The sequence below is a fragment of the Artemia franciscana genome, chromosome 13, assembly GCF_032884065.1.
Source record: "Artemia franciscana chromosome 13, ASM3288406v1, whole genome shotgun sequence".
NCBI classification, from domain to species: Eukaryota; Metazoa; Arthropoda; class Branchiopoda; order Anostraca; family Artemiidae; genus Artemia; species Artemia franciscana.
In genome coordinates, this window is record NC_088875.1 from 17,118,327 (window position 1) to 17,137,230 (window position 18,904).

The 18,904-nt window shown below is 32.4% G+C and overlaps 2 protein-coding genes across 2 annotated transcripts in view; both read right to left on the reverse strand.

Annotated features, from left to right (window-relative positions):
* The window catches only part of LOC136034587 (tensin-1-like), a 297,146-nt gene extending 292,973 nt beyond the window's left edge, over positions 1 to 4,173 (reverse strand). The window contains exon 1 of the mRNA XM_065715843.1: positions 4,063 to 4,173. The gene's annotated coding sequence lies outside the window, so the exon portion shown is untranslated. The remainder of the gene's footprint in view (positions 1 to 4,062) is intronic.
* Positions 4,174 to 11,024: 6,851 nt separating this feature from the next.
* LOC136034591 (mitogen-activated protein kinase 14-like) overlaps positions 11,025 to 18,904 on the reverse strand; it is a 104,124-nt gene continuing 96,244 nt past the window's right edge. The window contains exon 10 of the mRNA XM_065715864.1: positions 11,025 to 11,141. Coding sequence (XP_065571936.1) covers positions 11,101 to 11,141 — 41 coding nt within the window. The 3' untranslated portion in view covers positions 11,025 to 11,100. The remainder of the gene's footprint in view (positions 11,142 to 18,904) is intronic.

Genomic DNA, 18,904 nt, shown 5'->3' on the forward strand with positions numbered 1-18,904 from the left:
GTGTTGCCCCATTGTTGGCTGCCTGCAGATAGATTTTGACCCTTAATAAGGAAAATATAAGTTCTAATTTGCGACTGAGTGACCTCTTTACATTTTTTCACAAACATTTTTTCTTCTTGATCTGTTTGGAGCAAAAAAAAAATCAAATTCTTCATAGTAGGGGTTGATAAGTAAATAACGACCCTTGTTAACAACAAAAGTATCAGAGCCTAACTACTGATAACATTCAATCAAAGAATTAGCTTTTTATGGTGATCCTAAATAAGTATTTGTTTATTAGTAATTACTGCAGTTACTAGTACACAAGGAAGTTCGTATAATTATAGAAAACACAAGAAAAACAATTTAATAAGGGCAATTTGAAGAAGATATCTCGGCAACTTTTGCTTGGGCTGCAAGAGTACCCATGAGTTGATATATGAAGCCGCTATAATCAAAAATGTTTCCCCGGAATGCTGGGGATTTTTCCCTGTGAACAGATACGTTTTTTGTGTTTTATTATCATTTTTTTCCAGGAGTGATTGTATTTATCTAGTTGTCACTTTGAAAGAGGTTTAATTTTTTACCGTTATGAAATAAAGGTGTCAAATATAGTGTTTTTTTTTGTATTCAAAATTAAATCAAATAAATTGAATTATACATTTTTATTTGATTTTATTAATCTTAGTTTTAATCTTTTACTTTGAACCAACTTCTTTGATACTGTGTTACTTTTTACAAACACTGAGTCTAAGGGCATTAAATATTTTGGTGTTTGATCACCAAGATCAAAACTGTCAATATTGTAAAAATATATCCTTAAAAACGCTTCGGCATTGCTGAACAGAACTGAATGCAGGGAGTTTATATCTTAGTTCTTGCAACTAGTCTATTGCTTTGTGTATTTCTTGTAATTACTTACTTTTATCATTTTTATATATTTCTACTTTAATTGACATACTTTTTCCACTGCCTTTAGAAAAACGTTTTTCTCTAAGCTTCATTAAGTAATAAAATAGGTTTTTTTTTTAACTGAAAGCAAGGAGCAACATTAAAGCTTAAGACAAACAGAAATTATTACGTATATCACGGGGGTTGTCCCTCCTCATTGCCCCTCTTCGCATCTCTGTTTTTAGTTTATCTGTGACAATTAAGACACTTTTTGTCAAATGTGAGTCATAAGCAAAATTAGTAAAATTAATATAATGATTAATTCACTGTAAAATTAACGATTAGTTTAATCCATTTCCTGATTTTATTTGGTTGTCGAGATAAGGGGTTGTCAAGATAAATGGGATACATTTGTGTATCCCATTTACTCACTCATACAAATAGGTAGAAAACTGAGCCTTGTTGCAACTATTTTTACCTATGTCTAAAAAAAATCCATATACAAACAGATCTTTCTTATTAGGAGTAGAAAATTCCATTGGCTGCAACAGCCGCAGCCGAGTTTTAAAATCCCAAATTTGCATAACTGTGTTCAGGTAACTCAGTTTTTCTCTTCAACTTTTTTTTTCAAATATGACTTTAAAGTAAAATCTACTTAAAAATGCTGAAAGACCATTTAGGAAGTATTCTTGAAAATTTGATAAGCATAGAAAGCAACAAAGTATCCAGGATATTTTTGGGGAAGGGACACAAAAACTTAAAAAATACATGAAAAATTTGTTTATTTTCATTTTTTTTACATTTTTACGAGTAGGACAAGCATTTTTTTAGGGGGGGGGTAAACCCCCTAAATCTCCCCTGATTACGACCTTGACAGAACGAGGTTCGGGGTCACTAGACACGTAGGCCAAAGTAGCCTATTGCTTTTCGGGCTACTATTGAAAAAGAATAAAAGATTGGCTAAACACATGAAAATGCAAGGAACTGTAAGAATAATATCGCAAACGTGGAGAGAAAGGGGCGTGGATGCACGCCTGAGGGCCAACAAAGGCAACATTGGGCCATGGGACAGCAACCTTTCTTCTCACTTTTTTGTGTGTGACGAGTCACCATTTTTACGTTGGCACATCACTGGTGGTGTCTATTTGTGAATATTACGGCAAGTGCACCAATTATCTGGTGCAGAGAAACGTTTTTAAATAAAAACTATTTTCTGTATTTTCATTTAAAAGATCAAAAAAGTGTACCCCCACTCCTGTATTTTCAAGATGCCTTCTTTTTGACTCTACATTTTTTTTAAATCCATGCTTCCTTCGTTTTCAATAAATGGCAGTTATTGGCATAAAAAGGTTTCTTTTTTAAATTCACGCCTCCAATCCTTTCCTATTTGTACGGTTTGAAATATTTCATGAAAATGGGTTAAAAATATGAACAAAATTTCGATTTGGTCTAAGATCAGGATTGAATACTGGGATTGGTGTTACCCAAGGGCGTCCGTAATGTATCACAGTTCATATATTTGACTTACCAATAAAGTGAACATTCACTCGATGCCTTTTTTATGCTCTTTACGAATATGATCATCGCTTCGGTACTTTTGTATAATTCAGAACGCACTCAATAAGTAAAGTTAGGTCCTTTCGTGAAACAAACTACGATGCAAGCACATTTTAATTTAACATTTTATATATAGAGGTTAAGTTAGGTATTTGATATAATGCACCCAAACTCCCAAATATGCAAATATATATCTAAAACTTTTGATAAAGCTAATGAAATAAAACAAGATATGATGAAAATATAATACTTTATTAGGAAAATTGTAAAACTACCATATAAATGGTATTCTACTGTCAGCAAACCACGTATTCACACGCAATTGACTTTTTCCAAACATGGCCTATTGTTACACTTCCAAAAATGTCCCTTCTCGTAAGAGTATTAAGTCATGGTTGTGTCCATTGACGCGCTGTTTTGTTGTGGGCAACAACCCCTTATCCTGGAAAAATATAATTGCCTCTTTTTCAGTCTTTGGCAAATCCCAAATCTTCATTTCAAAATCCATGATCAGACACTATCTTCTATCACTATGCGTAGCAAACTAAATTGAGTTTTGTCTTTGTGGCTATGAAACCGGATTTTCACAGCAAAATTCTTGAGTGTATTTTGAATAATGAACAAGTACCAAATATTTAATTAAAATGTACCTTCATCGTAGTTTGTTTCACGAAAGAACCTAACTTCACTTATTAAATGTATTCTGAATAATACACAAGTACCATCGCTTCTATCGGAAATTCAAATTTAGGCACTTTTCGAGCTCTTAAAAATGACAAATTTTCAATTGAAGTATGAGTTATCGGTCGTTTCCGTCAAAGTAATACTGCTTTTCTCAGCGTCATTTTCAAAAAAAAATAATACTACGTTTTCTCAGTGCCAAAAATATTTATAGAAAGGTTAGGTTAATTTAGGTTGGGTTAGGTCAAAAAGTGCTTAAATTTAAATTTGCGATAGAAAAGATTATTATTTTCGTAAAGAGCATAAAAATAGGCATCGAGTGGTATGTTCACTTTATTGGTAAGTCAATTATATGGACTGTGCTACATTTATCAGGGCGTCGAATAGGGGAGAATACGGGGGCACTTGACTCCCTACATCTTTTGAGATGCCATTTAGGCTACATTGTAAATTTTATTGAAAAAGACCTTTTCGTGCATTTTATTGGAAAAACTGAACCCCCTCTAGAGCTTAAAATTAGTCTTTGCCCCCCTTACATTTTGTGAATTGGCACCAATACTCTCGCCAAGAATCCACCATCTAAACAAAGCGGACTTTGAAGAAATTTAAAAAGTAAGTGAGGAAAGTTAATCTTTAAAGCACATTCTCAGGCTCCACTTTGGACTGCAGATTCATTTCTGGACGTTCTGTCTAAACAGCTCAACAGCTTTCTGGAGTAAAGATAAGCCAAGAGATTAAAAATTGAAACTTTTTTTTTTACACAGTCTTGTAGATATATTTAAGGTGAAGCTTTATCATATTTTTTCTCTTCAAAAAAGAGAAAAAAAATACGTTGTTAAACTGAAAAAGTTCCATTGAGGAATCGCTGTTTTATGCAATTGTTAAACTCCACTAAAAATACACAGTCATCAAAGTGTGTAAAATCTAATTAAAAATTGGGTAAGTCCATCATACCTGTAGTTTTTTTTTACCATAACATCAACAATCAACTTATCCAAATCTTGGCTGTTCGCGCCAACACAGTTAATATGAAAATACGCATCTAGTGCGGTCGATCAAAGCACAAGAATGCTCAACTACGTCAGGTAATATCTAACCAACTTCTTTGGCGGAGCATATTGAGAAGACCCCCTTGGTGAGGGGCTTCTCACTTAAATGTCAAGGTGATTTTCACTTTTTTTGTGATCGGCTCCCGGTTCAAAATACTACAGGGAACTCTATAATAAGATTAGTAATAATAGTAACTTACAGGGAACTCTATAATAACTTACGTGCTATAGGTAGCGACCATACTTTGTTTTTGACCTGTCACGACAACATTTTTCTATGTCCACACGGAAATAACCAGCTTAGTGTGAGCGACATACAGTGCAATGCTGGTATATTTAATTTAATATAGAGGTCGCTAGGTTAGATATTCAATGGACTGGATAGCCTACTCTTCATAATTCTCTGTTGTTGTTTCAATAATTTTGTTACTAAAGCATTATATTTTCGTCATATTTTGGTATATTTCATTAGAACTAACCTAACTTCACCTCTTTGGTGTGGTCACTATAACACTTAAGTAACGATTTGTTTAAAGTTGAGCTTCGAATCTGATATAAAAGTTTGTGGAAGATGTCTTCACTCCTTGAAACCTATTTCTGCCACCCCTTGTCAGTAGCTTAGTCAGTGAGGGCTGGATAGGTGTGAATCAGGGGGTATTTTGGGGCCTGTGCACCACCCTCCATAGAAAGTCAGAATCTCTCTAATTACACGGAAAGCAAAAAACGATAAAGGGGGGACAGCACAAGTTTCATTGGTGTCCCCCCAAAAAATATCATTTCCGCGCCCTCTTTTAAGGTTGGGTGGTCCAGAAACATACCCCAGCTATGAATAGTCATAATAATGTAAGTGATCCCTTTCATAATGGATTTTTTCATTATTGGTCCTCGGTATGTTATCCCAAACACCCTGATCCCTACCTGCAGTAAAAACTGGGCTACGCACGAATATACTGATTTCACTCCCTGTTCTTAACAACATGAAGAAGTTGACTTAAAGTTAATATGACTGACATAAGAAAGCTCAAGACTTCCTTACGTATCAACATCAAATTATTCTTTTATAGAGAATAATTTTAATGTTATAGCAAAGTATCTTCAATCAAACAGTTCGTGGCAACGAAGCGTAATCAAAAATTGACACGACCCAATAGTAGCTGAAACTCGTAACTATATAGTAAATAGTAACTGAAGTCAAGGTCTCCCTTAAAAAATGGGAGAAACACCCTAAAAATTCAAGCGATTTTAATGAAAATGACACTATAAGATTAAAGATATCAGAAAATCATTCTGTAGAAGTTTTATGCTTCTATCTACAAAAAGGGGAATTTTTATATTCTTTGCCAGAAGAAAGATCACGCATGCGCGTTTATTTTTAATTTTTTGTTTACCCCAGGGGAAACGTGTCAAAACATCGATCCTATAAGACGGGGAGAGGGTTCACTCAAACGGAAATTGAAAGTTCTGTTGCTCTTTTTAAATGACAAAAAAAGCTTGAAGGGTTATTAAATCCTCACACGTCCCCTTTCCCCTAAATATATTTGACCAAATTTTGTGATAGCTCTTCTCCTTAGTCTTGTTGAAAGGTCCTATAACTATGTCTTTGAGGTTGACATGACCTCCTGCAGCCCCTAGGCCTTTTGGAGAAACCATGCTACCCATAGTTTATGCAGGTGGAACATTTTCTCAACTGAAGAATATTTGGAGATCTAGAATCTACTTCCAGGAGTTGAAATTGCAGTTGTTTAGGAGTAACGCACTCTTTTTAGTTTTGTATGGATGCAAGTCTTGGAGCCTTTGAAAGAATGCTGAGAAAAAAGACTACTCGACTGCACAAATGCCTACGTAAAATTTGTGTGATACATTGGACCGACAGAGTAACCAATGCCCAGATAAGGACAGATACCGAACAACCACTGATGACCGACGAGAGAAGGACTGGAGGCATATGACCCACGTGAGCGAAGGATACTTCCCATATAATTTATGGTGTTGGACTCCCCCCGGCATTCGAAAGATTGGAAGATAATGCAGCAACATTGGTCTATCCCAGGAGAAAGAGGCAACGAGTCTCCGAACCCCATTGAATGAACTTCGGTCTTTGGCACAAGATCGGCCAAGTTGGCGCACAACCGTCGCTCCCATATTCGCCCCCAGGCTTAGGAGGATCTAAGTCTAAGTAAGTCTAGGGAAAGGAATGTAAGTTATGGAGACTGGCCACTGTTTACAGATGGTATTTGTCACTGAGAGCAGGGGAATTTCCCGGCCAGAATTGCAAAACGACCAGAAATTAAATAAAAAAAAACATATTTTTTCAATTAAAAGTAAGGAATGATACTAAAACTTAAGACAAATAAAAATTATTCTGCCTATGACTCGGGTTATTCCAATTCTTAATCGCTCATTTTTGTGCTAAGATTTGACTTTTATTGTCCCGATTTTATAAGAACAATGTCTGAAATACAGGTGTCGTTGATTTAGAATAAGAAGTTTTTTAAAGTGCCAAATATTTTTATTTTTTTATAACAGTCGTGAGATTGAGGAGGGGACAACCCTGTTAATTTAAAAACTGGAAAACAAACTTTAAATTTTAATTTTAAGCACTATCTAATTTTCTGCATAAGACTGAAAATTTTTAGCCACTTTCATAGTGGCTAAAATTCACAATTCATAGATTTTCCTTTAATAAAAACAAGGAAAATATTTTTTGACAAGTTGGAGCAAACTAATTTAAAGAAAACAAATGTTTCCATGGGAAACCAGCTTTACATGCTAAAAGCTGGGGATTATAAACTAGTTTAATAAATCAAAAGTTAGCTGGTTTTAATTGAAATATCTACTGGTTAACTTTATGTATGTAGGCATATGTGTAGAAAAAAGAAATCTAATTTTTCTATAAATATTCGGAAGAAAATCATTGAGACATTAGATTCCTGCCCTCATTTTTAAAGACAAATCAGTATTTGCTGCTGTTATTTGTTTTTTCCGCGTGTGTGTGGGGGAGGGGCTATCATTACGTCAACAAATTTCTTTATTGATAATCAACAAAATTTCTACATTTTTGAATCAACTCATGTTATAGCGGCAAAAAGGATAAAACTAAATTGAACACAAACATAAAACTAGCTTTGTAGATCAAATAAATGAATGGTGTACAAGTTTTGTATTGGCTAAAGAAGATTGTGTGGTCATTTCTATCATGTTTGTGCTATAGGAAAATATATAAATAGCCAAGTGTGGGTCTGGGGGGAGGTAAGCTCTCCGAGACACACACTCGAGGGAGGGGGAGCAAAACAAACAGAAGAGGACACTCCAAAGATAAAGTTCCCGAAAGAAGAGTAGTGGTCTATAGGTGGGTCCAGATTCTACGCCCTTATTTGGGCTCTAATTATCGCCTTTAATCCGAAACTTACACTCTTATTTGAGCTCTAAAGATAGTGTCCATACTTCCGGACTAACCTCATTAGAATAACCGAATTAGCACAGAATTTGCACAACCAGTTTACCTAGTAACTATATCCGGTGAATTATCTGAATATTCTTATCAGGACATGATTAACACACATTCAACCTGGTAATGGTAGAATCGACCTAATCAGAGGCATGAGCACTTAAATAATCTATGTTATTTGATTTAAAATTAGACAAATAGAATTTAATATATAGTCTTAAACTTAACTTGACAGAATCTATAACATAGGCACAGTGGAAACGCTTTTATAAACATATTCATGGGAATGAGTGCTTATATCAACTAATTTTTTAGAGGGAACATACGATCATCCATATCCCACCACCAAAGGCCCCAATTCCCCTCCTCCAACTTTTTTCCCCTTCCTATCCCAAAAAAGAAAACGAAAATATATTTTCAAATGTAAATAAAAATGAAAAAAATAATAAATAATACAAACAAATCTTAAATTGAAAAAGACGAACCTTAAAAACAATTAAAAATAATAAAAAAACACGAAAAATAGAAAAATTCATAGTTAAAAAAATAATGAAAAATTAAAAAATGAAACTAAAAAAATTGAAAAATAGAAAAAAATAAAAAAAGTAAAAAAATTGAAAATGGAAAAAAAAGAAAAAAAAAATTTTTTTAATGAAAATGCTTTACATACGCTAAACGAGATTTTTCATGCCTATTGAAAAGTATTGCTTAGTATTGGGATATTCATAAAGTAAAAACTAATAAAGTTGTATATATTTCAAGCGATGATATGACATCCCTACGAGGGAAATGATGCAATAAAGCCTTTTGAAAAGTATTGTTTAGTATTGGGACGTGCATAAAGTCCAAATTGATAAAGTCGTATAAATTGTAAGCGCTGATACGACAACCCTCTGCGGGAACTGATTCAATAGAGCCTTTTGAAAAGTATTGCTTAGTATTGGGGTATGCATAAAGTCAAAAAAATAAAATAAAGTCGTATATATTTTAAGCGATGATACGAAAGCCCTATGACGGATATGATACAATAAAACCTTTTGAAAAGTATTGATTTTTATTGGGAATATGCATAGTCATATATACTTTAAACGATGATAGGACATCCCTACGAGGAAAGTGATACAATAAAGCCTTTTGAAAAGTGTTGTTTAGTATTGGGCTATGCATAAAGTCGAAAATAAAAAGTCTTGAATACTTTAAGCGATAATACGACAGACCTATGGGGAATATGATATAATAAAGCCTTTGGAAAAGTATTGCTTAGTATTGGGTTATGCATAAAGCCCAAATTAATAAAGTTGCATATTGTTTAGTCAAAGAAATCAAAAATTCGTATTAAAAAAATACTTCTTATAAAAGAAATACACCTTACAAAGCAAAACATAATTGTTACAAAACAAATACACATCCTAAGAAATAACAAATTCTTATTACAAAATACAAAACACTTCTCACAACACTAAAATACATACTAAACAATCACAGTGTTCCTACAAAATACAAAATAGTTGTTATAAAACAAAACATACTTCTTAAAAAACAAAAATAATTCTTAGAAAAAAATGCATCCTAAAAGCTCAGAAATTCTTGTTACAAAATACAAAATACTTCCTACAAAAAAATAAAATAATCCTTAAAAAACAAAAATACATCCTAAAAATCAGAATTTGTTCTTACAAGATGGAAAATACTTCATACAAAACAAAAATTAATTGTTACAAACAAAAGACATCCTAAAAAATCACAAATCCTTATTACAAAATTCAAAAATAATTGTTACAAAACAAAAATACATCCTAAACAGTAACAAACTCTTCTACAAAATACAAAATAGTTGTAAAAAAACAATAAATACTTCTTAAAAAACAGATATAATTCTAAAACAGCAAAAATACATTCTATAATATCAAATTTCTTCATACAAAATAAAAAATATTTCTTACAAAATAAAAATACATCCTAGAAGATCAAGATCCCCCCTTATTAGATTCCTCTAATAAAAAATACTTCTTACAAAACATAAAATACAAAAAAATCTTACAAAGTAAAAATACATCCTAAGAAATCACAAATTCTTGCTACAAAATACTTCTTAAAAGCGAAAATGAATCCTAATTAATCACAAACAGGCCTTAAAAAAAATATACTTGTTACAAAAATAAATATACTTCTAACAAAACAACAAAATATCTTTAAAAAACGAAAATACATCCTAAGAAATCTCAAACACCTATTACAAAATACAAATGCTTCTTATAAAAATAAAACTAATTCTTACAAAACGAAAACACATCCTAAACAATCACAAACTGCTCTTAGAAAATACAAAATACATTCTATAGAACAATAAATACTTCTTAAAGAATAAAAAATAATTCTCACAAAACAAAAATACATCATAAGAAAACACAAATTCTTCTTACAAAATACAAACAAATTCTTAAAAAAAAATAACTCTTATAAAATAAAAAATATTTTCTATGAAATTAAAAATTCTTATTACAAAAAAAACTTATTGAATCTTTTTTTGTTTTGTAAGAAGTATTTGTTTTCTTTTAAAACAAGTATTTTATCACAGCAATTATTGATTATTTAGGATGTATTTTCGTTCTGTAAGAATTATTTTTCGTTTTGTAAGAAGTGTTTTTTTGTAACAAATATTTCGTATTTTGTAAGAACAGCTTATGATTGTTTAGGAAGTATTTTTGTTCTTTTTGTAAGAAGCCTTTTGTTTTTTATAAGAACAATCTGAGTTTGTAGGATTGATATTTTTTTAAAGAATTTTTTCTTTGTTTTTTAAGAAGTATTGTATTTTGTAAGAAGAAGCAGTAATTGTTTAGGATGTATTTTTGTTTTTAAGAATTTTCTTTGTTTTGTAAAAGGTTTTCCTAAGAAGAATCTGTGATTGTTTAGGATGTATTCTTATTTTTTAAGAATTATTTTTGTTTTTTAAGAAGTATTTTTGTTTTATAATTTTTGTTTTGTATTTTGTAGGAAGAATTTTTGATGTTTTAGTATGTATTTTTATTTTGAAGGAATTATTTTTTGTTTTGCATAATGTATTTTGTTTTTTTAACAAGTATCTTGTATTTTTTTTAAGAACAGCGTGATTGTTTAGAATGTTTTTTTCGCTTTTTAAGAATTATGTTTTGTTTTGTCAGAAGTATTTTTGTTTATAATCAGTATTTTGTAAGAAAAGTTTTTGATGTTTTAGGATTTATTTTTGTTTTGTAAGAAGTATTTTTTTTAATAAGTATATTGTATTTTGCAATAGCAGTTTTTGATTGTTTGGGATGTATATACTTTTCAGGAATTTTTTTTGTTATATGATTTATTATTTGAATTATTATTTGATGTTTTAGGGTGTATTTTGTTTTATCAGAATCGATTTTATCAGAAAGTATTTTTTTCTGTTAATTTGTTTATTGCTTGCGGAGGGTTGAAAGTTGCGCATCATGGCCTTGAATGGAGAGTATAGAAGATCTGGCAGCTTTACTATCGTAGGGTGCAGGTCTTGAAGGAAGGTCCAAATTTTCCTTTAAAAGAAATTAAATTTTAATTCTTCCATGAAGTGAAAAACCTCATCTTATTTTCAAGAAATCCCCCTTAAATTTAACTATCCCCCTATCATAGCATCTACATCGATGCTAAAAAGCAATAGTTTCACGCCCCGCGACGATAAATAAAAACACATTTTCCAAAAAATAAGTATGTTAAAGATAAGTAAAGAATTAAACTAGCCAAAAATAGGATCAAATAATCTACCTAAGTATTTTTTTATTCCTCTATTAAAGTTTTTGGTTTTATTCTTGCTATAATATAGTAAAAGAAAAGATTTTGACCTATAAAAGTCTTATAGATGCACGTTTAAATATAATAGAAGAAATTTCTGAAAATGCCCTGGTGCCTACTTACTTTTGTCCTTCCTTATCATTGTCAGAAACCCTCCCTCTCCAGCTTAAATTGGCAACTTTATATGCATGTATTTAAGTTTAAAAGTACTTAATTTTCCAAACTAAAGCCGTATTAAGTTTCATTCAAAAATTTTTTGAAGAATAGATTTTAGAAAAATTGGCCTTGTGAGAATTTTAGTACTTCAATTCCAGCTTAAGAATTTGAAATCCAGATCGCAATACAGCAAGCAATTTCGTTTGGATCCCGAGTACGTAGATCCACACTTATTTCCTTAAAGAGCGATAAAATAAACCTGGTACATGCTTCAAAATAGCTGCCTATGACAAGTATATAGACCCTCCCTCCTATTTTCCTAACCTAGTCCCTGTTTTCAAGATACAAAAAAAGTAGCTAAAGTAGAATTTTATGAGAAATATGTTTAATAAAATACTCCAGACGTAAAAAGCCGTAAAATCAAGAAACTTCAGGGTTACATCTAGTCCCTATTAGGGGAGGGGGGACTATCAAATAAAATTCGATATTATTGTCAAAAAGGGACAATTTTGATATTTTTTAGTACAATGATAGAATATTACCCATACCCCCTCATTTAGTGCCTAGATACGTAAAATTTCTTTTGAGCATTTCAAAACTAGAATCAAGGATTGCGTTGCCATAACTCACCAACTTGCGATTGACATATAATATCAGAGTCTTCAAATTTCCAGCTAATAGGAATTTCCTTCACGCAATTATTAGAAGAGGAGCTTTTCAGTAGAAACTAAGCCTTTAAATGATGGAAAGGTGTCATTTATGGTTTAATCCAGCGTGCCTTTTTGTATAATTGCAGGACATTGCGGACGGTGGGTAAAAGTGTATATCTTACAAGAAAATTAGGTTATTCTATCATTTTGAGAACCTTGAAATAGCAGGAGGAAGGTTTTTTTCAGATGTTTTTTCAATATAGGGAGTTATAGTAGGTTAAGTTTGGGTATAAACATCTTTTTGATGGGGTAGAGTATAAAAAGAAAAGTTCACCAGCATATAAGCAGAGGTTCAATCCTTTTTCAAATTTCTATATGAATTTATTTTAAGAATGATGTGACACTTTCAAGATATTATGTAAGACTGGTGAAATTTCAGTTTGAATACCCGTCCTTATAGCCCCCAGGAGACAATAAAAATTAATCAATTTCCGTTAGAAGAATAGCAGATGACGCTTCTGTTTCCCTGGAAATAGTAGAATACCAACAAGGTTTTCTTCATAGGGAAATCAAAAGTTTTTCTAACTATTCTGGTATAAGAAAATGGCGGTGAAAATTCCTTGTTTGCTGCCACGAAATAGCGGAAAAGTATGGAAATGTCGGGGTGACATGACACGCTCAAGATATTATGTAAGACTGGTGAAATTTCAGTTTGAATACCATTCCTTATAGCCCCCAGGAGACAATAAAAACTAATCAATTTTGGTTAGAAGAATAGCGGATGATACTTCTGTTTCCATGCCATGGAATCCATAGAAATAGTAAGATACCAACAAGGTTTTCCTCTTATGAAAATGAATAGTTTTTCTAACTGTTGTGGTCATACAAAATTGCAGTGAAAATCTCTTATTTGCTGCCACAAAATGGCGGAGAAGCATAGAAATGTTGGGATGATGCAAAGGCCCTGCCCTTACTTGAGGGAGAAACCTAAAAAATTTTAAACAATCAAAGTAATCCAAATTTGGCGGGGTATCTTAGGTTTCCAAAAGAATCAAAAAAACTTTTATGTAAAAATCTTAGGTATCCTGATTTGGTGGGGTCTCGTAGGTTTTTTCTTAGCCTTCGTACGCTTTTAATCATAAAATCTTAGAAATCCTGATTTGGTGGGACCACCCCTGAAGGTTTTTTAAAGGATCAAAGAGACAATTATGTAGCAATTATAGAGATCCTGATTTGGTGGGGCCTCGTAGGTTTTTGGAAGAAAAAATCATTAGGTAACATGCAAACCCTGTGACCTAGGTGTTCTATACATGCGCGTTATAGTATTGCCAAGGTGTCGTAATAATGTCTTGAGGGATTGCAAACTTCAATAGTGTGCCCCCTATCTGTTCACTCAAAACAATAGTGCGGTCACTACTGATAAGGTCGTTACATGGAAAAATCTTGATGCGTTGTTATTGTGTTGTTTTTATTAATTTTACTGAATTAATGCTTGCAAAATTTCAGAAAATGTTCTATTAAAGTGCAGTGTCATTGGAAGTAAATATACTAACAAATTTGGAATTTGAGACCTTTTCAAGACCAGAACATAATTTTCACGTTACTGAAAACAAAGTACATAAAAAGTACTTTCACTTTTTTGAGTTTAATAAATGAAAAAAATTATTAGGACTTTCAGGAATAGATATTAGTATACGTATATTAAACTGACTTATCACGATCATTTGTTTATGCAAATTTTGTTCTGGCCTTGAGAAGGCATGGGGATTGTCAACCCTACTAATGTTCATTTTACTCGTTTATTGTAATTTTTTTTCGCTTTGGGTTTAATTTATTTATTGATTGTGCTCTATGGCAGTTTTACAAAAAAAAAGAGAGAAAAATTGCAATTGTTTATGAAGCATTTTCCTAACTAAAATATGTATAAATTTTAGAAACCTGAAGGACATTAAAGGAATTTAATTTGTTTAGTATGCATATACTTTACGAAAATTCATGTTGTTATTACTACCATTTTTTCTCCCATAATGCTGCTAAAAATTTGAACTTCCTATCAGAAGGTGAATTATAATTATTTTTCTCCTGACATTTTAGGCAATTGATTATCAGAGATGAATGGCGACTTGAAACAGAATTTAGTTTTTAAAAAATGTTATAAGCAAAAACATAACAAAAAAATATAGCTTTGATTAGAACCAAGTCACCACGGCCACAGAAAAGTGTCCGTACCACTTCAATACTGTTTGTTTTGTTTTTTGCTGTACCCAATCAAGTATTTAAGTTCAAACAGGGCTAGTATGGGGAATTATTCAGTATGTAAGAGAAGGGAGTTTCGACCCTACATGGTCGCATCATCATTGGAAGCACATATACTGGTAAAATTTGGAAAAATCGAAGATTCGAATGTGGTCGAAAAATGGCTTTCGAATTTTTAAAACGAATTTTTCTCAGAAACAAAAAGTTAACAAAACCAGTGTCGGCGATTTGAAGAAAACGAGCTAATAATAAGAAATATAAAAAGTCGTTTTCAAAACAGACTGAAAAGTGGAAACTATTTTTTTCAAGAATCCATGAATTTAGGTGAAAACGAAGGGTGCAAAACGAGGGCTTTACATAGCATCGAAATCATATTGATTAGAGTTATAAGTGCATAAACGGAAAAAGATTGTGAGTTGGTCATTCATTAAGCAAACCCATTTTTTTCAGTGCCCTTAATGCTACTAAAGATATTGATCCTAGAAAGCTCAACAAAACTATAAAAATAAACTTCTTTCTTACATTGACTTCAAAACCATCTACATTATATGCAATCGCCATCTTTTCCATAGGATTAGAAGAACCGTCAGTTATTCCTTCCATTTTCTTAGAGACATATATTGTACCAGTTATAGCAAATAATTCATTCTCAAAATATTTTATTAGAGTTAAAGGCAGAGCAGAAGGATTGTCGTGTTTCAAATTGCCGTCAGTTACACCTCCTTCATCACAAAATTTTCGAATCTCAAGTTTTTTCAGTAAAGTTCTTTCAGCTTGATACTAAGGTTCTTGGTGACACCAGCTTCAGTTATTTCTTCCTCTCTAGTTTCTGACAGTGAGATTATTGTACTGAAGAAATTGCTTCACATGCGGCACTCTTATTCCATTCTTTTTCAAATAACTTAGAACTATTATTTTGCTTTTCAATATTGTAATATTTGTAACCGAATTTGAAAAGTGTTGTACTATATACTTGGGAATAGAGCCTATAATTGGTGTTAAATTATTTCTCAGGATATCAGTCAGTGATTTAAAAAATGTGTAATGCAGATAGTCGTATGACGGATGACCAAGGCCTTTGGACTGCCAGCACGATGATATTAACTTGCTAGCTTAATATCAAATATACTCACTTAATTAATATAAATTCTGATCATAGTACAAATAAAATAAGTATTTTTTTTTAGTTTAGCCAACATGAAAAGATACAACCAAGATCTGATTTGTCAAGGGTAAAAGCCAAAACTAGCTATGAGCTTAAAAAAAATCTCTGAAATTACTAGTACTATTTTGGGCAGACAAATTTCTATGAACATTCTAACCCCTCCCCCCCCCCCAAAAAAAGAAAAAAATTATATGCAAGCACAGCCTATGTTTTGGAATAGTTATATTTTTTGTACCCGTTTAATAGAAAGGTCAAAAAGAATTTACTTCTCTGTCATTTTAAAAGAATAAAACAAAAAGCATATTTTGTAATTCCGTGACAAAAGTTAAATTAAGACCCTATTAATCTCAAAGGATTTCTTTTGATCATTTTACTACGAATAGGTGGTTTGAACTTCTTACCATAAATCTATTTAGAAATTATTCGACTAATGGCAATATGATATAAAAAAGGAATAATACAAATGCTAACATTAACAAATACTTTGTCACCGCCATCTATGACTTCAGCCCTAGATACTAGAAAAGTCAACACGAAATTTGGAAGTACGTTTAAACCATTGGTAGATAGCAGCACATAAATACATGTACTACTTATATGTTATTTTGTAAGTAGGACTATTTCTCTTCCGTGCCAATATATATACACATATGTAAGCCTTCCTCCTTGACTTTTTTCGTGCAAAGGTGTCCATAAAGGTGCAAAGGAGTTAGCCTTCCCTCAATAGTTAGGAGGGATAATGGTGTCAATATGTCGTGGCTGATTGACGATCTTAAGTAGTTCTTCACCCGCCGAAGGGTGGAGAAGGATGTTTCTCCTGTTCAGTTTATGGAAGGGAGACTAACAAACATAATTAAGACAAAGGCAATGTTGGGATGGATGTCAACTGCATCAAAATGACGCAAAACCGTGCTAACGTTCATGCTTAGCTTTCTTTCATCTGTAGATATATTTCTCATAAAAAGTTTTTATTAAAACTTTCTTATTACATTTTTTTATCAGTAGACAATATTTCTTTTTATTATTTCTCTAGTTTTTTTGTTAAGAAAATAAATCATGGCCTGTGTATTTGTGAAGAGTTTAATTAATGTCAATAAATTTAATATTGCAACATGTAAACTAGATTTTTTTTGCTAAAATAAGCAATCGATTGGGCCGTGTGAAAAATTACTTTGAGAAAGTTGGACTTGTTTTTATCACATCTGGGAATATTATATGTCACTTTCAAAGAGCTTATCGCTGATTTCGCACACGTAAACAGACTTTTTTCACTGCCAGCTCTTTTTGTGTAATATTTCTGCATTTTCATTTTTAAAATGACACATTTTCAAAATTATGTATTTTCAGCCTAAATTAACATGGCTGTCGTAAAAGCTCAAAAACATAAGAAAGCAGGCTACATACAGTACTTTGAGGTAACCAGCATTATTTGCTTGATTGAAATTGCTTTAGAATATTGTATTTGGATTTCGAACAGTAGATACAGGGCTAAAATAAATATTGAACTTCAAGTTCAGTATTTAAACATTTTTATTAAAACATGGTAATTTACAAGTAAAGTTTTCGGCTGCTTCAAACGGAAACATAGTTTTTCATGGTTCGTACTAGGTAACCTTTTTCATACGTTTTGCTCAGGATAAATTTACCAAAATGATCCCAAACAGAAGTTAAGCGAACTTTTGTTGACCGGGAGACATCTTCTTCACTTCTTGACAAGCAATCCGAATACCAAAGAGAGTTTTTGATCTTATAAGAACCTTAGCATGTGAATAATTTTAGTGAAGGCGGAGTTTTTTAGTTGGCCCTAAAACACATAAGCTCCAAATGCTATTTTATCAATAAAAACAAGGAATGCAATGACTCCAGCTACAATTATCAGGAACCATTGTTGTAAGGAACCTTTTCCACCACTGCGGGGGCTATTCTTCTTTATGTTTGCATCGGTATCAAAAGTACTCATCAGCAGAAACTAAAAATCTTTCTTTAAAGCAGGGAGTATTTGATGAGCAGTTTTCTATTTTGCTGTGTCTCTGCTTTTTCTCAGCGTCCCATTAACGTTCCTGAGTCGCTCCTCAGTCCTCCCTCAATCTCGCATTTCGTCAATGGCCACTGTGGACATTTCCCTGAGGCAGGGAGAATTTGGTGCACAGCATCAATGCTTTTCACACAACTTTTCCTCAATGTCCTATTGTTGTTCCCCAGTCCTCCCTCAATCTCCTTGTACATCATAGGCCACTGTGAATATTTGTTTACAGAAGGGATTATTCGGTGCACAATATCAATGCTTCCCACGCGAGTTTATCTCAGTGTCCCATCATTTTTTTTCATCCCCCCCCCCCTCAGTCTTCCTTTTCATTAGTGGCCACTGTGAATCTTTCTCTAAAGCAGGGATTATTTTGTGTACACTATCATTAGTTCCCACATGAGTCTTCCCCAGGGTCCCATCATTGTTCCGTGGTCTCTTCTAAATCTCCTACTTCATCAGGAACCACTGTGAATCATTCTCTAAAGCAAGTAGTACAACTGAGAAAAGGATTGGTTCATCCTGGGAAGTTTTTGATGCTTCATTCTTTAATTCCCTTAGCTTTAATTGTAATATGTCAATTTCTTTAGCTAGTGTTAGCTTTGCTTGTAAGGAAATTTATGATCCAAGAATCATAAATACCGTCAAGATTTATTTTACGCCGTTTTATTTTTCTTGGATCTATAGGATAAATTCTAGTATGAGAGAATAGGGTGGCAAATTATTCATAATTTGAAGAAGTTCCTTCGATATAAGCTCGCAGAATAAAAGAAAATATAATAAAAAATTAGGGCTCGTTGAAAAACACTTTTTTTTAACAAATTTATTATGGAACTGTCAAGGTCTTTTTCTTATTCTTCTATGTGATTACGAATTTTCTCGTATCACTTCTTCACTATGTATTAGATCGAAGAAAAAACTAAAATCAAGAAAAGAAGGGAGATAATTACTGCTGATTGACAGAAAGAAATTATTTTCTTTTGGAGAACAGTAGCCCAAACCATTGAAATGAGCTTCAGGAACTATTTGGATAAAAACAATTTTGATCATGAGTAGGGTTTGGAGATGTGGTTTCAAAATCACTTTAAATACTTCACATTCTAGCATTTCAATCATATTGTCAAGTGTGCGTTGTCGTTAGCCATATTTGAGTTTGCAAACATGTCGAGCTTCCAGTTGTCTGATCTACTTCTTCTTAAATGGTTGGAAATGATGGCAAGACGACATGAGGACAGGGGCAAGGGACAATCCGAGATA